The sequence below is a fragment of the Camelina sativa genome, chromosome 14, assembly GCF_030686135.1.
Source record: "Camelina sativa cultivar CO46 ecotype springtype chromosome 14, ASM3068613v1".
NCBI lineage: Eukaryota > Viridiplantae > Streptophyta > Magnoliopsida > Brassicales > Brassicaceae > Camelina > Camelina sativa.
Window position 1 is genome coordinate 14,775,167 of NC_141893.1, and position 17,724 is coordinate 14,792,890.

General features: G+C 36.5%; 1 protein-coding gene and 2 pseudogenes across 1 annotated transcript; 2 read left to right on the top strand and 1 right to left on the bottom strand.

The window, feature by feature from the left end:
- The first annotated feature begins 789 nt into the window (after positions 1–789).
- LOC104743659 (phosphatidylinositol 4-kinase gamma 3-like) lies at positions 790–1,668 on the top strand (annotated as a pseudogene).
- Positions 1,669–9,439: 7,771 nt separating this feature from the next.
- LOC104741686 (F-box protein At5g25290-like) lies at positions 9,440–10,746 on the top strand (annotated as a pseudogene).
- A 2,583-nt stretch (positions 10,747–13,329) lies between these two features.
- On the bottom strand, positions 13,330–16,365 carry LOC147928224 (uncharacterized). Its single transcript, XM_087486066.1, has 5 exons — positions 15,495–16,365; positions 14,862–15,402; positions 14,576–14,784; positions 14,122–14,205; positions 13,330–14,030 (listed from the first exon to the last, which is right to left on the bottom strand). The coding sequence occupies exons 1-5, from the start codon at positions 16,363–16,365 to the stop codon at positions 13,330–13,332; spliced, it is 2,406 nt and encodes an 801-aa protein (XP_087342192.1).
- Positions 16,366–17,724: the final 1,359 nt, after the last annotated feature.

The following is a 17,724-nucleotide window of genomic DNA, read 5'->3' on the forward strand; positions in this document are numbered from 1 at the left end:
TAGATTTCTGAAAAAAAAAAAAAAAATTGCCTCAATCATAGTTCGGTGCAGCTGCAGCATCGGAAGTCCAAGTCGGAAGTTCAATTAACTTCGAAAACGCTTCAAGGTACTCCCTACGATCTTGATCGTTTATAGTCGTAAGATGCTACTTGCTACTATCTTGATCTTTTCACATTGGCTTTTGTATCTTCTTACCAACTTTCTTTGTTTCTATATATGTAGCTGAATTACATGTATTCTATATGTATTGCATGCTGATGATTGATTGATTCATCGTTCTAGGTTAGCTGATAGCTGATGGAGTTTGTCTAAATGCTAGTAGTTTTGTGGCTTGTTGAAGTGTGGGAAATAAGATGACTTTTTTTTTTAGATTAGCGGGTTACATTTTCTAAACACACATGTACTATCCAAAATTCACATAACTGGATTAGTATATGCCTTCCACAATTCTTTTGTTTATGATTTCATTAGAGGCAAAGCATAAGTTTTGTATTTTGAATGCATCAGTTCTATTCCCTTTTTTATTATTCTCTGAACTGTCAACAACATTACCCATTATTTTATTTCCTTACATCTAATTAAAATTGTTTTTATTTTCATTAGATGGAAAATGTATTTCCTACACTCACTATTCCCTTTTTTATTATTCTCTGAATTGTCAACAACATTACCCATTATTTTATTTCCTTACATCTAATTAAAATTGTTTTTATTTTCATTAGATGGAAAATGTATTTCCTACACTCAGTGAGATTCCAGTGGGTCTTTCTACACATTTTCAACACATGATTGTTTCAACGCATGATTGATTGGTTAAGCTATGCAAACTCACAAGATGTTCTGCCTAAATACAAGAATCTAGGCCACATGTATGAGTTTTTGGATGCACAAGGACTTGTTAGATGTTTATTCAAGAGTTGCCAAGGAGATGAAATAAGTTTGATGATAGAGGCATCTGTGTATCTATTGGATCATCCACTAGATGGTCCTAGATCATCATCTCCATAAATGTTTGCTGGAGTTTTGCCCACTATATTTGTGAGATTCATAAACAAAAATGGAAAGATGGAGTCGGGTGTTTTGGTGGAATTCAAGGAATTTGTGAATCACATTAATATATACATGATTCAGGAAAATCTTGCAATAAACATGGATGAAGTGCATAAGATGTATGTTTTGGCAACATGGATCACAACCCAAGTAACATCCTTGTCGCAATAGAAGAGGGGATACCGCACCTTATTCCTATTGATCATGAAATGTGCTTTGTCGGGAAAAACTACGACTTGTGTGGCCCTTATTGGTTAAGCTTAGAGAATGGTCTCAACGAAGCTTTATGTCAAGAGTGTATGGAGTATGTGGAAAATCTAGAGGTGGATGCTGATATTACGTTTCTGAGGCGGTGTGGATGGAACTTTCTCGAGGAATACATTGAAAGGTTCAAGATCTTTACAACTTTCTTGAAGAAAGCAGTTGCACAAGGACTTGCACCTTTACACATTGGGAAGATTGCTTCAAATAATTGCAATCATCCGAGGTTTTGCTAGGAGCGCAAAAATCGAATTGAGAAAAGATGCAAATTATATTTAAATTAAAAAAATCAGAAACGAATTACAACAACATAATATAAAGCATAAAATAAATCAAGGAGGCAATATATGTTATCTCTTTCCTTAATTCAATAAATCGGCCGTAAGTGCTTTCGGACAATCACGATTTATGAATCCCAGGATACAACCGATCACGAACTATTACAGTAGCACACCAGTAATAAAATTCAAGCGAACAGATCTACGTTATACTCTCGAGACTACTAAACTAAAAACTTACTTGGACTAAGCAAGGGAGAGGGAGAGAGAGATCTTCAGAGGAAAGAGTCTTTGTGTTTTTGAGTGTGAGAAATAATGAGAGGTTGTGTCTCTATATATAGTGGAAGGAGGGAGGTCTCAAGAAAATATTCACTGAATATTCTCGGAGTACTGCCCAAATTTGCTTGGAGTTTACACAAAGTCTTTCCAAAAAATTAGATGAGCCTACAGCAGTCTCAAGAGCTCCAGAGCCCAAAAGCCCAAGAGTCCAAGAGGCCACGACCCGTTTCCAATGTGAGACTTTTTTTCAAACATCCCAAGTAGCTCACTTCACACTCTTATTTCGCATTCAAATCAACTCCGTTTTGGACGTATGGGTATACCATCTTGTAGCACTCGTTACCAGCTTTCCATTGCACTATCAACCCGACAATTCCGAGCACCCATTTAGCCGGAATTTGGCCGGAAAATCGCCGGAAAGTCACTGTCCCAAAACCTGCAATTTTCTGAAACTTGTTTCAGAAAAATTCAGTTCCAACAATCCCCCACATGAATAGAAATAAGTCTAAACATATGACGACATAACTAACCCTATAGACTGACACTACTAGCTAGACTAGACAGACCTTCGAGAGTATATGCGAAAACTAACTGTATCTGAGTTAGTGGCGTTTTTCAACCTTGAACCGACTCATTGTTATACCTGTCGAGTTTACTCGGCCAGTTGGTGAACATGATGTCTTGAACCATCCGGATTTGTATGTAAACTTAGACAACAGGCATAACACAGCTTCGTTTTCTCGTAGAACGAGGTTCTCTATTGTGTTCATTGTGGCCTTGAACAGGCCTGGTTAATCATGAGTGAATTTGGAGAGTATAGCCTCATATATTCTCCTAGAAACGGCCCCATTTCACACTCACAAGGTGATTTTAATAGCTGCTTGTATTAAAAGAAATATCCTGTAATTATTTCAAATATTTTACAAAGCTACATTTCAAATCATTAAAAGCATATGCTTAACCTCTAACATACATGAAACACTTTAAATCATTTTAGGAACTGGGAAAAGACAAAAGTCTCTTTGTTCTTGTAGCAGGTTCAACTTGATTTAGTTGTCCCTTTTGAACCTAGGTCATGGAGTCTCCAGTCTGAGTAGGTGGGGTTACCATCAAACCTCCTCTTAAGTCGTAGGCTTTAAACCCACTCCTCTTGATGATTTTATAACTTGATCTCGCGCCAAACCTTTTGTAAATGGATCCGCTAGGTTTTCTTTCGTATGGATGTAATCAATTGTAACTATACCAGTTGAGATAAGTTGTCTAACAGTTTTATGTCTCCGTCTGATGTGACTAGATTTGCCATTGTAATGGGTATTCCTTGCCCTGCCCAAAGCCGATTGGCTATCACAGTGTACACGTATTGCAAGCACAAGATTCCCCCACATTGGGATGTTTTCCAAGAAATTACGAAGTGATTCAACTTCCGACATAGCTATCTCCAATGCTATGAATTCAGATTCCATAGTTGATTTAGCTGCTAGAGTTGTTTTGGAAGACTTCCAGGACACTGCTGCACCTCTAAGTGTAAAAACATATCCACTTGTGGATTTTGAGTTTCTCGAGTTTGCGATCCAGTTGGCATCACTGTAACCTTCCAAAACTTCGGGTTCTCTACCATAATGCAAACCATGATCTTTGGTATAACGTAGATAGTACAAAACTCTAGTTATAGCCATCCAATCCAGTCTTATACAGATACAGTTTGTCAAGTACATTAGACTGCCAATTACCCTTGCATACTCCACCTGTTGCACAGGTTCACCAGAATTTTTGGTCAAGTGAATTTGAGGATCCTCTGGAGTTTTTTCAGTCCCATTTGAGTAATGCTTGAATCGATCAAGCACTTTTTCAGCATAGTGGGTTTGAGACAAGATAAGGTCCTCATCAGTTCTGATGATTTTTATCCCCAAAATTACATCTGCTAAACCCAAGTCCTTCATGTCAAAATGTCTTTTGAGCATGTTTTTCGTTTTAGTTATGATATCTTTGGTGCTGCCGATGATGAGCATATCATCTACATATAAGCATAACAAAATGTACCCTGATGGAGTAGTTTTGTAATATATGCATTTGTCACATTCTTTAATGCGAAAACCATTAGAGATCATCATACTGTCAAACTTCTCATGCTACTGCTTAGGAGCCTGTTTGAGTCCATATAATGACTTCACAAGTTTACACACTTTATGTTCTTGTCCTGGAATAACAAATCCCTCAGGTTGTTTCATGTAGATTTTCTCCTCTAAATCTCCATGGAGAAAAGCAGTTTTTACATCCATTTGATGGATTTCAAGATTTCTCAAGGCTGCAATACCTATGAGCATCCTGATCGAAGATAGTCTTGTTACCGGTGAATAGGTATCAAAGAAATCTAAACCTTCTTTTTGCCGAAATCCTTGCACTACAAACCTAGCCTTGTACCGCTCAATATCGCCACTGGGTTTTCGTTTTATCGTAAAAAGCCATTTACATCCCAAAGGCTTAAATCCTTGTGGTAGATCTGCCATCTCATATGTATGATGTTGCATGATAGAGTCTATTTCGGTTTTGACAGCTTCCTTCCAATAAGGTGCATCAAGTGTAGACATAGCTTCTGCGTATGTTCTAGGTAGATTTTCAACTAAAAATGCCATCATCAGAAAATCATCACCAAACGATTTACTTTTGCGAGCTCGTTTGCTCCGTCTAGGTTCGAGTTCTGTTTCTACAGTAGTATTACTCAAAGTATTGCCAGCTTCAGAGGTCGCTGCATCTCTTGTTCACGAGTCCGTTTTTGATTTTTCCTACAGGGAAAAATGTCTTCAAAAAATGAAGCATTTCTTGACTCCATAACTGTATTCACATGGATATATGGAATATCTGATTTATGAACCAGAATTCGATATGCACTACTGTTATGTGCATATCCGATGAAGATACAGTTTATGGTCTTTGGCCCAATTGTGATCTTTTTAGGAGGTGGTAAAACCACTTTTGCTAGACACCCCCACACTTTGAGATATTTGTACGAAGGTACTGTACCTTTCCAAAGCTCATAGCCTCATATGGTGATTTGCCAGTAACCTTATGTGGTATCCTGTTGAGGATGTAATTAGTGGTAAGCAAAGCTTCCCCCCTCCCCCCCCCCCACATGTTCTGGGCTAACACAGATTCCTACAACAACGCATTCATCATCTCTTTCAAAGTTTGATTCTTTCGTTCGGCTACTCCGTTAGATTCTGGCGAGTAGGGAGCTGTTGTCTGATGTATAATGCCTTTTTCTCTACAAAATGCATTGAACGACTCATTATGTTCTCCTCCTCTATCACTTTGAACTACCTTTATAGTTTTCTGAAGCTGATTTTCTACTTCGATGTCTCTTGATGATCTCATCCGTTGGTTGAGAGTTGAGAACAACAATCGTGGAGCTCATTCGGATGCTCAAAGCTAGGGGCATGATGTTCATGTAGCTGAGCATAAGGCCAAGTTTAAAGGCAAGGGTAAATGGATATCTATTCCTCATAAACCGTTGAAGGTGTCATCTGGACCAAACTTCAAGAAGAGAAACCTTGAGAGGAAGTTCAAAGGAAAGTGTCATCATTGTGGTAAGATTGGACACAAGGCTGATGTGTGCAAAAGCAAAGCCTGAAGTTAAGGTAAAGCTTGAAATTCGACCAGGCTGGTGGTAGCTTCTCGATCAAGCAATTCGTTTTGAAGACATTGCAGATCGACATCCCTTCCAAATCGATCTCCTGAAAGATGCATTGAAGAGCCTCCACTTGTTCCATAATTGGTTTGGAATCCACCATCTTGAATTTCAGGAACTTCGTAGTTGAGAATTTCTGCATCCCAGACTCATCAGTCTTGTACTTGGTCTCCAAAGCTAGCCACAATGCTTTTGAAGTCTTGTACATACTGTAGAGGTCATACAGATCACTGACCAAACGGTTCAGAATCTGACCTTTGCAACAATAGTCTCCTTGAGCCCAACTATCCATACTTCCAACCACATACACATTAGTGTCACCTTGTGGAAGCGTTGGTGAATCCTCTGTGAGGTACCTTTCCATGTTCATGCTGGCCAAGTAGTAGCGTATATTGTTTTGCCACGTTTTGAACCCAGCTTTGCCATCGAACTTATCTGGCATCATCCCTTGGGAAGCCGAAGGTGGTATCCCCATGTGGTTTGATCCATTACCGAACAAATTTTGGCGCACGTTTTCCATACTCGAATCGGTAAGCTTCGTGTTTTCAAGTTCTTTAGTAAGGAGTAAAGCCAACTCCGCAAGAGTTTCAACAGGGGTTGCAGGAACCCTAGCACCGTCAACGTTGTTGGTGTTGTCTCTAGACATTTTTCTGTTTCACAATAAACAGATCTAATTAATATATTAATCAAACAATTCAAGTAATTAAATTACACTGAACTAGTTTTGCAAACTCGCTTAACAAGCGTTCGCAGAAACTTGTTTCACAAACTCACTCAACTAAGAGTGTTCGTGGAAACCAGAGAGTAGAGAAGAAAAAATTAAAGTAAAAGCGTTCTTCAAAAACTTTCCGCGTAAGCACCGGAAGATGAAAGCAGAAACAGTTTACAAAAGATTTTGAAATAGTTTTTTAAAAAAAAAATTCGAAAAATTCTCAATCCGTTTAAAGCGATAAGCAGAAAGATGATTTATTGAATTAAGACTGTTAGGAGCGCAAAAATCGAACTAAGAAAAGATGCGAATTATATTTAAATTAACGAAATCAGAAACGAATTACAACAACATAATATAAAGCATAAAATAAATCACGTAGGCAAGATATGATATCTCTTTCCTTAATTCAATAAATCGGCCGTAAGTGCTTTTGGAAAATCACGATTTATGAGTCCCAGGATACAACCGATCACGAACTATTACAGTAGCACACCAGTAATAGAACTCAAGCGAACAGATCTACGTTATACTCTCGAGACTACTAAACTAAGAACTTACTTGGACTAAGCAAGGGAGAGGGAGAGAGAGATCTTCATAGGAAGGAGTCTTTGTGTTTTTGAGTGTGAGAAATAATGAGAGGTTGTGCCTCTATATATAGTGGAAGGAGGGAGGTCTCAAGAAAATATTCACTGAATATTCTCGGAGTATTGCCCAAGTTTGCTTGGAGTCCACACCAAGTCTTTCCAAAAAATTAAATGAGTCTACAGCAGTCTCAAGAGCTCAAGAGCCCAAAAGTCCAATAGGCCACGGCCCGTTTCTGATGTGAGACTTTTTCTCAAACATCCCAACACTTCACACTCTTATTTTGCATTCAAATCAACTCCGTTTTGGACGTATGAGTATACCATCTTGTAGTACTCGTTACCAGCATTCCATTTCACAATCGATCCGACAGTTCCGAGCACCCATTTGGCCGGAATTTGGCCGGAAAATCGCCGGAAAGTCACTGTCCCAAAACCTGCAATTTTCTGAAACTTATTTCTGAAAAATTCAGTTCCAACAGGTTTAACTTGCAAGAGTTGGTAAAGAGTGTTGATAAAGAGGAATTGGTGGCTCTTGTGGGCAATTGCATTGATGAGCGACTCATAGAATATAATATATATGAGACGTAAGAAACAAAAGAGAAGATAGACTTGATGAAGAAAAAGCTTGAAGAGAAGAAATAAAAAGATCTCGGTTGAAAGAAGAAAAAACAAAGCAAAAAAAATGACTCTGTTAACAAATCTCTTTTAATAATTCGCCAAATCACAATATTAATTGCTACGATTGGCATTTACCGTATATTTATATTTTCCTTTTGTCAGCACTTGTTCTAAATCGTAATCTTTTTATTATAGTAATTTTTTTTTCAGCATTATAGTAATTTTTATATTCATTAGCGTTAATTAGAATATCTTTAAATTTGATATGCAAGTTAGACTTAAATTTTGAAAATATTTTTTTTAAATTTCGTTTTTAAAAAATAATTTTAATAATGATATTAAATTTGAAAATATTATTTTTGATATGCAAGTTAAGACGTAATTTTATAAATTTGGTTTTTAAAAAGTGAATTATTATATTATGAGTAATTTAATATATGTTATAATTTTTTTTTAATATACCTAGTTTCTTGAAATTCTTTTACATTATAGTGATATATTATTGATTTGTGCTATAAAAAATCAAATTATAGTCATTTTAATTTGTAACTTTTTGATCTAATAAATATTTATGATATTCTTAAAAATATCAAGTTCCAACATTTTTAAATATTTCAAATTGAATTATTTAAATTTTATTATAGTATATTATACAATTCAATAAAATAAATGTATGAAATTGGATTTAAATATTCAAATTTTGTCCCATACATAGTCAAAATTTTAGTTAAATAGAATTTTTTTTTAAGAATAATATTACTAAATCTTGAATATTTTATAGACTGAACAATTTATATTCATTTTTAAAAATTCAACTTATGGTATATTCTGAAATAAAACTATTTTTCAATTGTAATAAATAATATTCAAATTTATTTGTTTCAAAAAAATAAAATCATATAAAGATGAGATGTTAAATATAATGATAATTAATAAACTAATATGATAAGTTAGATATTAAAATATTTTTAATGATGAATAATTTAACAAAGGAAACTGCTAAACTATATTGTTAATAATTTTAAATATGATAATACCTGAAACGACACGTCCCATTTTCCTTTAAATACCTTCTTAGCTAGTGATCCAATCTTCACTATCAACCTTAACAACATTCAAATCAAATAGAGAAAAATACCATAGATTAAACCAACAATTATCAACAATACCTCAATAGAATAAATAATCAATATCGAAGATGTCTACAAATCCTGACCAACAATTCAAGTAAACAACATTAACCAAATAACCAACAACCTAGACATCTCTAGCTACCTAACATAAGCTAGGCAACACATCAACAACTACTAAAACATTCTCCTCTTTATTGCCAAATAAAATAGAAATATTTTACAAAAATGTATGAAAAGATGCAACATATTCTCCTCTTCATTACGATAAGAGCATTCTCATTGGTAATACTGTGATATGTATCATAAACTTTAAATAATATTAAAATTAACATTAGTTTAATGTAAACATCTTCATTGGCTATTTATTAGTTTTTCTTTTCCATTAGTCATCCTTCATACGAGTGTCTTCTATGAGCGTTTGCAAAGAGGAGGAAGGAAACAATCAAAAAATCAAAAAATAAAATTATCAACACAAACCAATGAAATTGTGACAGATAAGGTGTCTCTAAAGGTATGACAATGTCTCGGCAGAGATACCTGAGACACGAGTTCTTTTTGTTTACACAATAAACTTTTAGTTTTCATTTTTTTAAATTCTATTTTAAATCTAGAGACACTCCAAAATATGTGCAATGGAAGTGCCCTAATAGTTTACAGGTCCATGATAATGAAATAACGGTCGGGGAAAATAAAAGCAAAACCATAATAGTTTACAAGTCCATGATAATGTTATATTGGGCTTGGTAGCCCTCAAGAAATCCCTAACTGTGTAATATACATAGAGAGATAAAAACATTTGCGTAACTTTGATGCTTCCATCTCAGCAGCAGGTCCCGACGTGATCACCCCCGTTCTGATAATGGAGGAGGGAGTAGATCGACCAGCAGACGGAGTTGGTAATTCAAAACGAAGCGGGAGTCCTAAATATAATGAGTGTGCTAAGGCCTCGCGTCCGACTATGGTTCGGGATCCAAAAGGCGGTTCTCCTCCATTGCTGTTGCTGTCTCCAGAAGAGGGCGGTTGTCGTCTGTACAACCCTGACGAAGACAAGGTTTACGAGACGAAGAGTGACTTTTCAGGGTGTCGATTCCTAGCAAACTCGGGTAAGTGGTTCCTGGTGTTAGATGAATCTCGATCGGATCTCTATATCGTAGATATGTTTAGCGAGGAGAGGATCCATCTTCCGGCTCTAGAGTCAATCAAGCGTGGCCTTTATAAGGTTGAGCGAGTAGGAGATAATGAATTCACCGTTGATTTAATTAAACCTTATATGCCTGCTGCTTCGTGTCCTATAACTACCAAATATCTGAGAGGTCTTTTGTGGGTAGACGACAAGAAGAAGAATGGAGTCGACTATGTTGTTGTGTGGCAATTTCAGGAAGCCCAGTTTTTAGGCTTTTGCAGGAATGGGGATTTCCATTACAGCGATATTCCAATACGGAACAGGGTCCATGTTCCAGGGAGTTCCGAGGCCTACAAGATGTGGTGCTCAAAGGTTATTGTCTTTACTACCTGTCGCACCGTTGCTACATTCGACTACTGGATTTGTCTGGACAAGGTGGTTTCAAGGATGTGTATGCGCTCCCTAGCTTTCAAATGTGGAAGCCAAGTAGGCCTAGTGGTGATTTGGGAATAACGGGAGTAAAAAAGCTTATCTCATCTGGCGATAGCATTGCTGTTACAACATCAGGACACGTTTTGTTGGTCTATACCAGGGCTTACGAGCCTGTCTGTGAAAGCTCTAGGATCTTCCACGTCTTCAAGAGTGATCCTAAAGGGCTAGACCGGAGCCTTGTTGAGGTTGAATCTCTAGGTGATGAGGCCCTGTTTTTCGATCTGGGTATCACCGTGCCTGCTGACCCTACCCTTGGTATTGAGCCAAACTCCATCTACTTCACCCGTAATGACCGTTTCGGTCACCCGTCATGTAATATTCCATGCCTCGACATATATGTGTACAATATTGCAACAAGGACCATCAAACGCTTCCTCAGTGGCTCCACCTTAAAACTCAAGGATGCGCAGTGGTTTCTCCCCTCAGCTTGATTTGGTGTTCTTAAGAGTTTCTCTTGCGTTGTCATTTTCCTGTGTTCAATCTTGCAACAAAGACCCTCAGACGCCTCCCCATGATTTCTCCCTCAGTCCTTGCTTTGTTTCTTTGTTATCCTCTTTTTTCTTTTCATATATAGTATTTGACATTGCTAAGTATTTATTTTTCATGTATAATATTTGACATAGCTATGTGTTTCTTTTCATTTATAATATATGACATTACTAAATGTTTCATTTATAATATTTGACATTACTAAGTGTTTAAAATACCTTTTAAGACTAACGTTCCAGATTTCAAACAATCAGTTCAGATCAAATTATCATACACTAATTTTCGTTGTAAGCATTAGTAAAGAGTTAATTTTTTTAAATGTCTCTGTCAAGGTAAGATAGGCTTTCCAGTTTCAAGTCATCCAGCCTGTCAGCAATTTCACTATGCTTCTCACAAAGATTGAGTGTTACACAAGTTATAGAAAGATTTAGAAGAAGAGAGCATCGAGAGTACTGTCACAACGATCACAAGAACATATGAAAAATCCAATTTTTGTCCTGGTCATTCTTGTAATTTTTCCAGTTTTCTTGATTATGCAGCCTAAATTCCCAAAAATTATTATAAAGCTAAAGAGAAGAAAAAATAAGAGTGTAATATGCAAAAACCATAGATAAAAAAAAAATGTAAATGGTGTATTAAGGGGTAAACCTTAATCAAGAAAAACCCTTCCGCAACATACATACATGGAAAACCTTATGGAAAGCACGCATAACCTTCTGGATAGCATTTCACAACATAATTTTACGGAGACACTTCCGCAACATAGACTCATGGAAAACCTTGTGGAAAGCACGCATAACCTCAGGTAACTCCAGTCTATATGCTACTGGTCCAACCCGCTCTATCACTCTGAATGGACCAATATACCTCGGACTCAACTTAGTCTCAGTCAATGACCTGTCCGGACCCTACAACATGGCCATCTTGAGGTACACTCTGTCTCCTACCTGAAACTCAAGATCTCTCCTCCTCCTATCGGCATAACTCCTCTGCCGATCTTGAGCTTCCTTCATGTTCAGCTTGAGAACCCGAATCTTGTCTGAGGTCTCCTTAACAAAATCTGCCCCGTAAATGCTCCTCTCCCCCACCTGAGTCCAGCATAACGGTGTACGACACGGCCTCCCATACAAAGCCTCATAATGAGCCATCTTAATACTCGCCTGAGTAACTATTGTTGTAAGCAAACTCTACCAAGCTTAAATGATCTGCCCAATGGCCTCCTCAATCCAACACACACATCCTCAGCAAATCCTCCAGTGTCTGGATCATCCTCTCTGTCTGTCCATCTCTCTGGGGATGATAAGCTGTACTCATATGCACCTTAGTGCCCATCTCTGCCTGAAACGTTCTCCAGAACACCGAAGTGAACTTAGAATCCCTATCAGACACAATGCTCGCTGGCACCCCATGCAGCCTGACTATCTCCTTCACATACTTCTTAGCCGAGACTGCTGCTCCATCAGTCTTCTTAATGGCCAGAAAATGTGCCGACTTAGTCAACCGGTCCACAATGACCCAAATAGCATCAAACGCCCTGGACACTGACAAACCTACCACGAAGTCCATAGTAATCATATCCCACTTCCACTCTGGAATGGGAAGACTCTTCAGTAACCCTCTTGGAACCTGATGCTCAGCCTTCACTAGCTGGCACACATCGCACCTCGCGACCCAAATAGCTACATCCTTCTTCATCCCGACCCAATGATAGTACCTCTTGAGATCACGGTACATCTTAGTCGCTCCTGGATGAATAGAAAACTTGCTCCCATGAGCCTCTCTCAGGATCTCCTGCCTCAACTCCTCATCCCTGGGCACACAAATCCGACCGTGCACCAAGATAGTACCATTATGGCATGAATTTTAGTAGAATATTAGTTATTAAGGGGGTATATTCAAACTAATATTTCAAGTGATCTGAGTATTCATGAGATTTTAAATGATTTTGATGATTTTCGGTAATTTGATATAATTTATTATAAAAAATTTCAAATTCCACCTAAAACCATTAGATTTGAATATTCCTAAGCAACATGATAGGTGCTCCCTTTTTCAGCGTCAAAACATGGTTAGGTAATCCAGAAACGTGAATAATGGTTAAGAATTCCTGAGTATAAATCATATCGTCGTATGCACTTGTATCGGAAGTCTCGATGCTGTCTGAACTCAAATACTGTCTCTCTTCCCTTGTATATAAAAAAACCAAAATAAAAAACCGTTTAAATTGAATTTTGTTTGCCAAAAAAAGAAAAATGCATCTTAATATACCTGGAAGTTGAGAGAGCATATATTGATTGATTTTGTCGACGTCATCATTCCTTAGACTAAGAATAGCTCTTTCGCAAAAGAATTTAGCATCGGTCCTTGTTGCAAATGATGTACGGTATATCTGTTTAAAAATTGCTTGTATAGGATTGTCACATGCAGAAATTAATAAATCCTCGGGTATTTCTATTTCGACCTCACCACTGTTAGGCTCGTTGATCTTGCTAATATCAAGTAACCATTTTGAAAACGTAGAGAGAGCATCTTCTTCCTGTATACTTTTCGCCTTGCGAAGCCTCATGTTTTGTGTAAGTCGAAGTACTTTACAACTATCCCAAAGCAACAATGAGTTTATAGAGGCTAAAACTGTCCAACTCTACCAGCCTCTGGCACAACCGGTAGAATTTGTCTAAAATCACCCCCTAAAACAAAAACCTTGCCTCCAAAAACCCGATCACACTTCATAATATCTCGCATACTTCTATCCAAGGTTTCGAAACAAAATTTGTTCATCATTGGAGCCTCATCCCATATAATGAGTTTTGTTTCTCTAATCAACTCGGCAAGATGTGATTTACCATCTATCGAACATATTGTAAATTCATCCACATGGATGGGTATACAAAATCTAGAATGAGCTGTCCTTCCACCTTCCATAAGTAAAGCAGCTATACCACTCGATGCAACGTTAAGAACAATATCATCCCTAGATCGAATATCAGCGCCAAGAATACTCCACAAGAATGTCTTTCCAGTACCACCAAATCCATGAACAAAAAACATACCTCCTTTATTACAATTAACAGCTTCAATAATTTCTAGGTATACACTTCGTTGCTCATCCGTTGACATACGTAATAACCTCTCGAAAACATCTCTTTGCTCATCACACATGTAGTTTCTCTCATCTATCAGAAGCCTATTCTCATTATTATCCATCACAGATTGATCTGATTTAGGCATATTCACAATAGTTGACAGAGAGCTTCCATTAGACCGCATAATCATTTCAATCTCAGCTAAGCATAGGTTTGTTATCTGTTCCTGACTTAACATTAGACCTGCATTACACATTTATTTTTAGTTGACATATTTATGATCAGAATAATAATAGCATATATGTTCATAAATTAAAATTAATATATAACTTACTATGGTTGTTCGTACGGTTCCTTTGCAAATACACAATATCTTCGCAAAGTATATCTTTTGTAGCGACCCAGAGATCGAGAGGCACTGAAAGACTTTTGGAAAGCAATAGTATGACAAACAACTTCCTTAGATACGACCCAAAACACCACATACTTGCCTCTTTTATAGCTAGAATATATTCTTTGTCGTCATCCAATAATCCCAATGCAAAGCAGGCATCTTTAAATTCTTTGTACAATTTACCTTTTACCGTCTTTAAAAAATCAAAACTTGTGGCCCCTGGAACTGTATTAAGTAAACCTCTCAAGTAATATGCCGGGCCTATAGAAGGTGGTACATAGGTAATTCTGCCTACAGCAAAACTTTTTCTTCTCTTAGATCTTGGTTTCCATATTTTTTTTACTATTAATCCACACAAACATGTTGGGGAATTCAGCATAAGTGAGACTTCTACCTTCCGGATGGTTTTTATTGCACTCCATCCAGGCTAACAGTTTAGATCTTCTGGCTGAACGCTTCATAACATTTGCAATAGGATCATCTTCGTTGTAAACTACTAATTCCTGTCCAGGAAGATGAAACGAAAGTTTTTCAACGGGAGTAGAACGGTAGCAAATCGGAAAAGCCAATATTCGCCAAGCTGCTTCACATGCGGAGACATATCTAATTAAAGAAAAAAAATATAATTAAATTTTTAATCATTAGGGTTAAATTTATTTGACATTAATTAACATGCATACCTGTAGTTGTAGAATCTTTTTATTTCATTCTGATCGTCTTCCTCTCCTATGTTAGCTCTAATATAATCCGGCCCTTTGATAATGTACTTGAAAAGATATTTTACTGAACGTGACTGATTACACCATTCAACATTAATATGAGCACGATAACGGATAGACAGATCCCAGTTATATGGAATAACAAAGCTGTTATCACAATCAAAACCTTTTTTATGCACAAATCTCCCATTTTTCCTTCGTTTGTATATTGGATAACCAACATCGTCAATTACAGTGTTTTCCATGAATGGTTTTGGGAAAAATTTAGTGCAAGTACCATTATTCATGCAAACACTTCCTCTGTGATGAATACCACAAGGTCCATGAATCATAACATCAGAAACAACTTCATATAAGTACTTGTCCAATTCTTTATCAGGAATCTCAGCGCTTATGAATCTACCAATGTCTTCTGGTGTACGCATTTTATAGTCTGGATGCAAGAATAAAATCATGTGTGCATGAGGCAGACCTCTCTTCTGGAATTCTATTGTATACATAGCTGCAAACACAAACAAAAGCCATTATTAATAAATTTAGGGATTTAACAGGGTAACGTATAAAGAGACGATTGGTTAATAATATGAAACATACCAGAGTTTACAACACCAAAAGTTTTTTCTTTGGTCACTTTCTCTATTAGTCTATCTAGCTTCATCTTAAAGACCCGACAACATATATCTGGTCTATCTTCTTGCTTAAGACCATGCCTTGTTAGATATCGAACAACTTCAGGCCATTTGGGGTTGCAAGTAATTGTTATGAAAATATCGGGAAAACCATAGTACTTGCAAGTAGCCATCGCGTCTAAATAATGTTGCATCATATAACGTTTTCCACCTGTAAACGATGAAGGAATGTAGATTCTTTTTCCGTGTTCTGCAAGATCTTCGTTTCCTTGATTAACAGCTTCAACTATTTTATCAATTCTTTCCGTCTGTAGCTTGTTCTGGTTCATGGAAATATATTTCAGTCTGTTAGACTCTATGGTTGTGAACGCGTCTACCAAGAATTGCTGATACAATTTTCCCGACATTACAATCGTAGAAGATTCTTGATATCTCTCAAATATTCGGAAAGCATAAAATTCTCTCATCGAGACTGTTTTCCTTGTTCGTCCAGCCGTATCTACAAAACCAATGTCAATGCCTAACCTATAACCATCCTCTCCATATGGAAACAATAATGGATATTGAAGTGGCAAATAAGCTGGATGGAGTTCACTTATTCTCTGCAGACCGCCGGAACGACTTTCTATAACAATGTCACGCTTAAATACTCCAATATTGAATTCACCTGGTATTAATCCAGCAACCTCATTGCATGTAGGTAGATTATGAGTCCTTGCATCAGCAGTTCTTTCTACAGGAATTCTTAACCTCAGATCTGTCACATTATTGGTTAAATCAAATCTTTCTCGAGCCGATCTAAAGGCCTGTACATGCGGATTATGACTATCAAGCATCCTTTTCAGAAGTTCTACAGTTGGTTGTCTTATTTTCTCTGTAGATCCAGATGTTCTTTCACGGGAAAAAATTATAAAACATTAGCAACACATCAATATAATGTTATATTTTAAAAAGCTATCAAACTTACCCGAACGCATTTATCCTGTTAGGGACTTCATTAACTACGTCATGTATATAAAGTTGTAAAAACGTCGGTTTTTCTCCAGGTTCAGGTAAAATATCTCCGATACGGTGATAGTTTTCTCCACACATTTGAAACACGTACGGTCCTCTACCATTATTAATAGAATGATTTATTTTCCCACCTAATGACGTGAAGGAAAACATCATATTATATGCTCTTATATTATCACGAAAATTGTCACTCCTATCATCGTGATTATATAACAACGCCGATAATGTATTTGGTGGAGTTTTCAGCTTTGGAAGTTGGACTCTCCCTTGCTTACAGCACATTGAAAAAATTGGTTTCGCCTTCTTTACTCGCTTGTTTAACCGTTCTCCATACCACAAATATGCTTCACAATTTTCACATAGATACGAAGGATCTCCTTCATCATAATAACCTGATAACATTAGTACAACAAAATAAATTTGATTGATTATATTTATATCAAATTATTTCAAAAAGAAAGTTTAATTTTACAAAAATACCATTTATTTGTAATCCAGATGTAACGGCTGTGAATTCATATGTTACATTAGGCGTAGTACGATACTCAATATCATATTCATCAATCGAGCTATCAGAATCACTTTCGTTATTTGACTCAGAGTCAGAAACAATAAAACATGCAAAGTCTTCATCCATAAGAGGCAACAACGTAGGAACTACATTGGTGAACACGGTTTTAAAAATATCAATAAAATATTAAGTATACACTCTAACATGTGATTTTAGAAACGACCTTCATTGCGTTTTCGAACTTTTTTTTATTTAAGAGTTTCTATTCTCTTCATCCTTGCATGTTTTGAGATTACTCCTGAAATAAGTTTATAGCTTTGAACATTAATTTAAAATCAAAATTTATTCTATAATATCAGAATCTGAATATTAGTTACCCTTTGTATTCACGACATGGATCAGATCCTTCTTTCTCCGTATTTGTAATTTTTCAGGCCTCATCGTATGCATACAGTGGAAACGATCTGCGTTCTTTAGAAATATATAACTTTAAGTATATGATATTATTTATTTATATGATGATCAGTAGGTATTATCTTTTCATTTCTATAATTTTAATTAATTATTCCACAAACGGATAAAACATTCATTTAAATGCTATAAAAAAATGTAAGATTAACATTTGTTAATTTATCTTAACATATATTTATTTAATCGTAAATAAATAAAT

Excerpts from the sequence above, each read along its gene's own strand:
- LOC147928224 (XM_087486066.1), bottom strand. The coding sequence starts at position 16,365 with ATGCTTGATAGTCATAATCCGCATGTACAGGCCTTTAGATCGGCTCGA. Across the intron at positions 15,403-15,494 it reads TTTTGGTGTTGTAAACTCTG|CTATGTATACAATAGAATTC; the intron begins GTATGTTTCATA and ends TTGTGTTTGCAG. Across the intron at positions 14,206-14,575 it reads CAATAAAAACCATCCGGAAG|TGCCTCTCGATCTCTGGGTC; the intron begins GTAGAAGTCTCA and ends AAAGTCTTTCAG.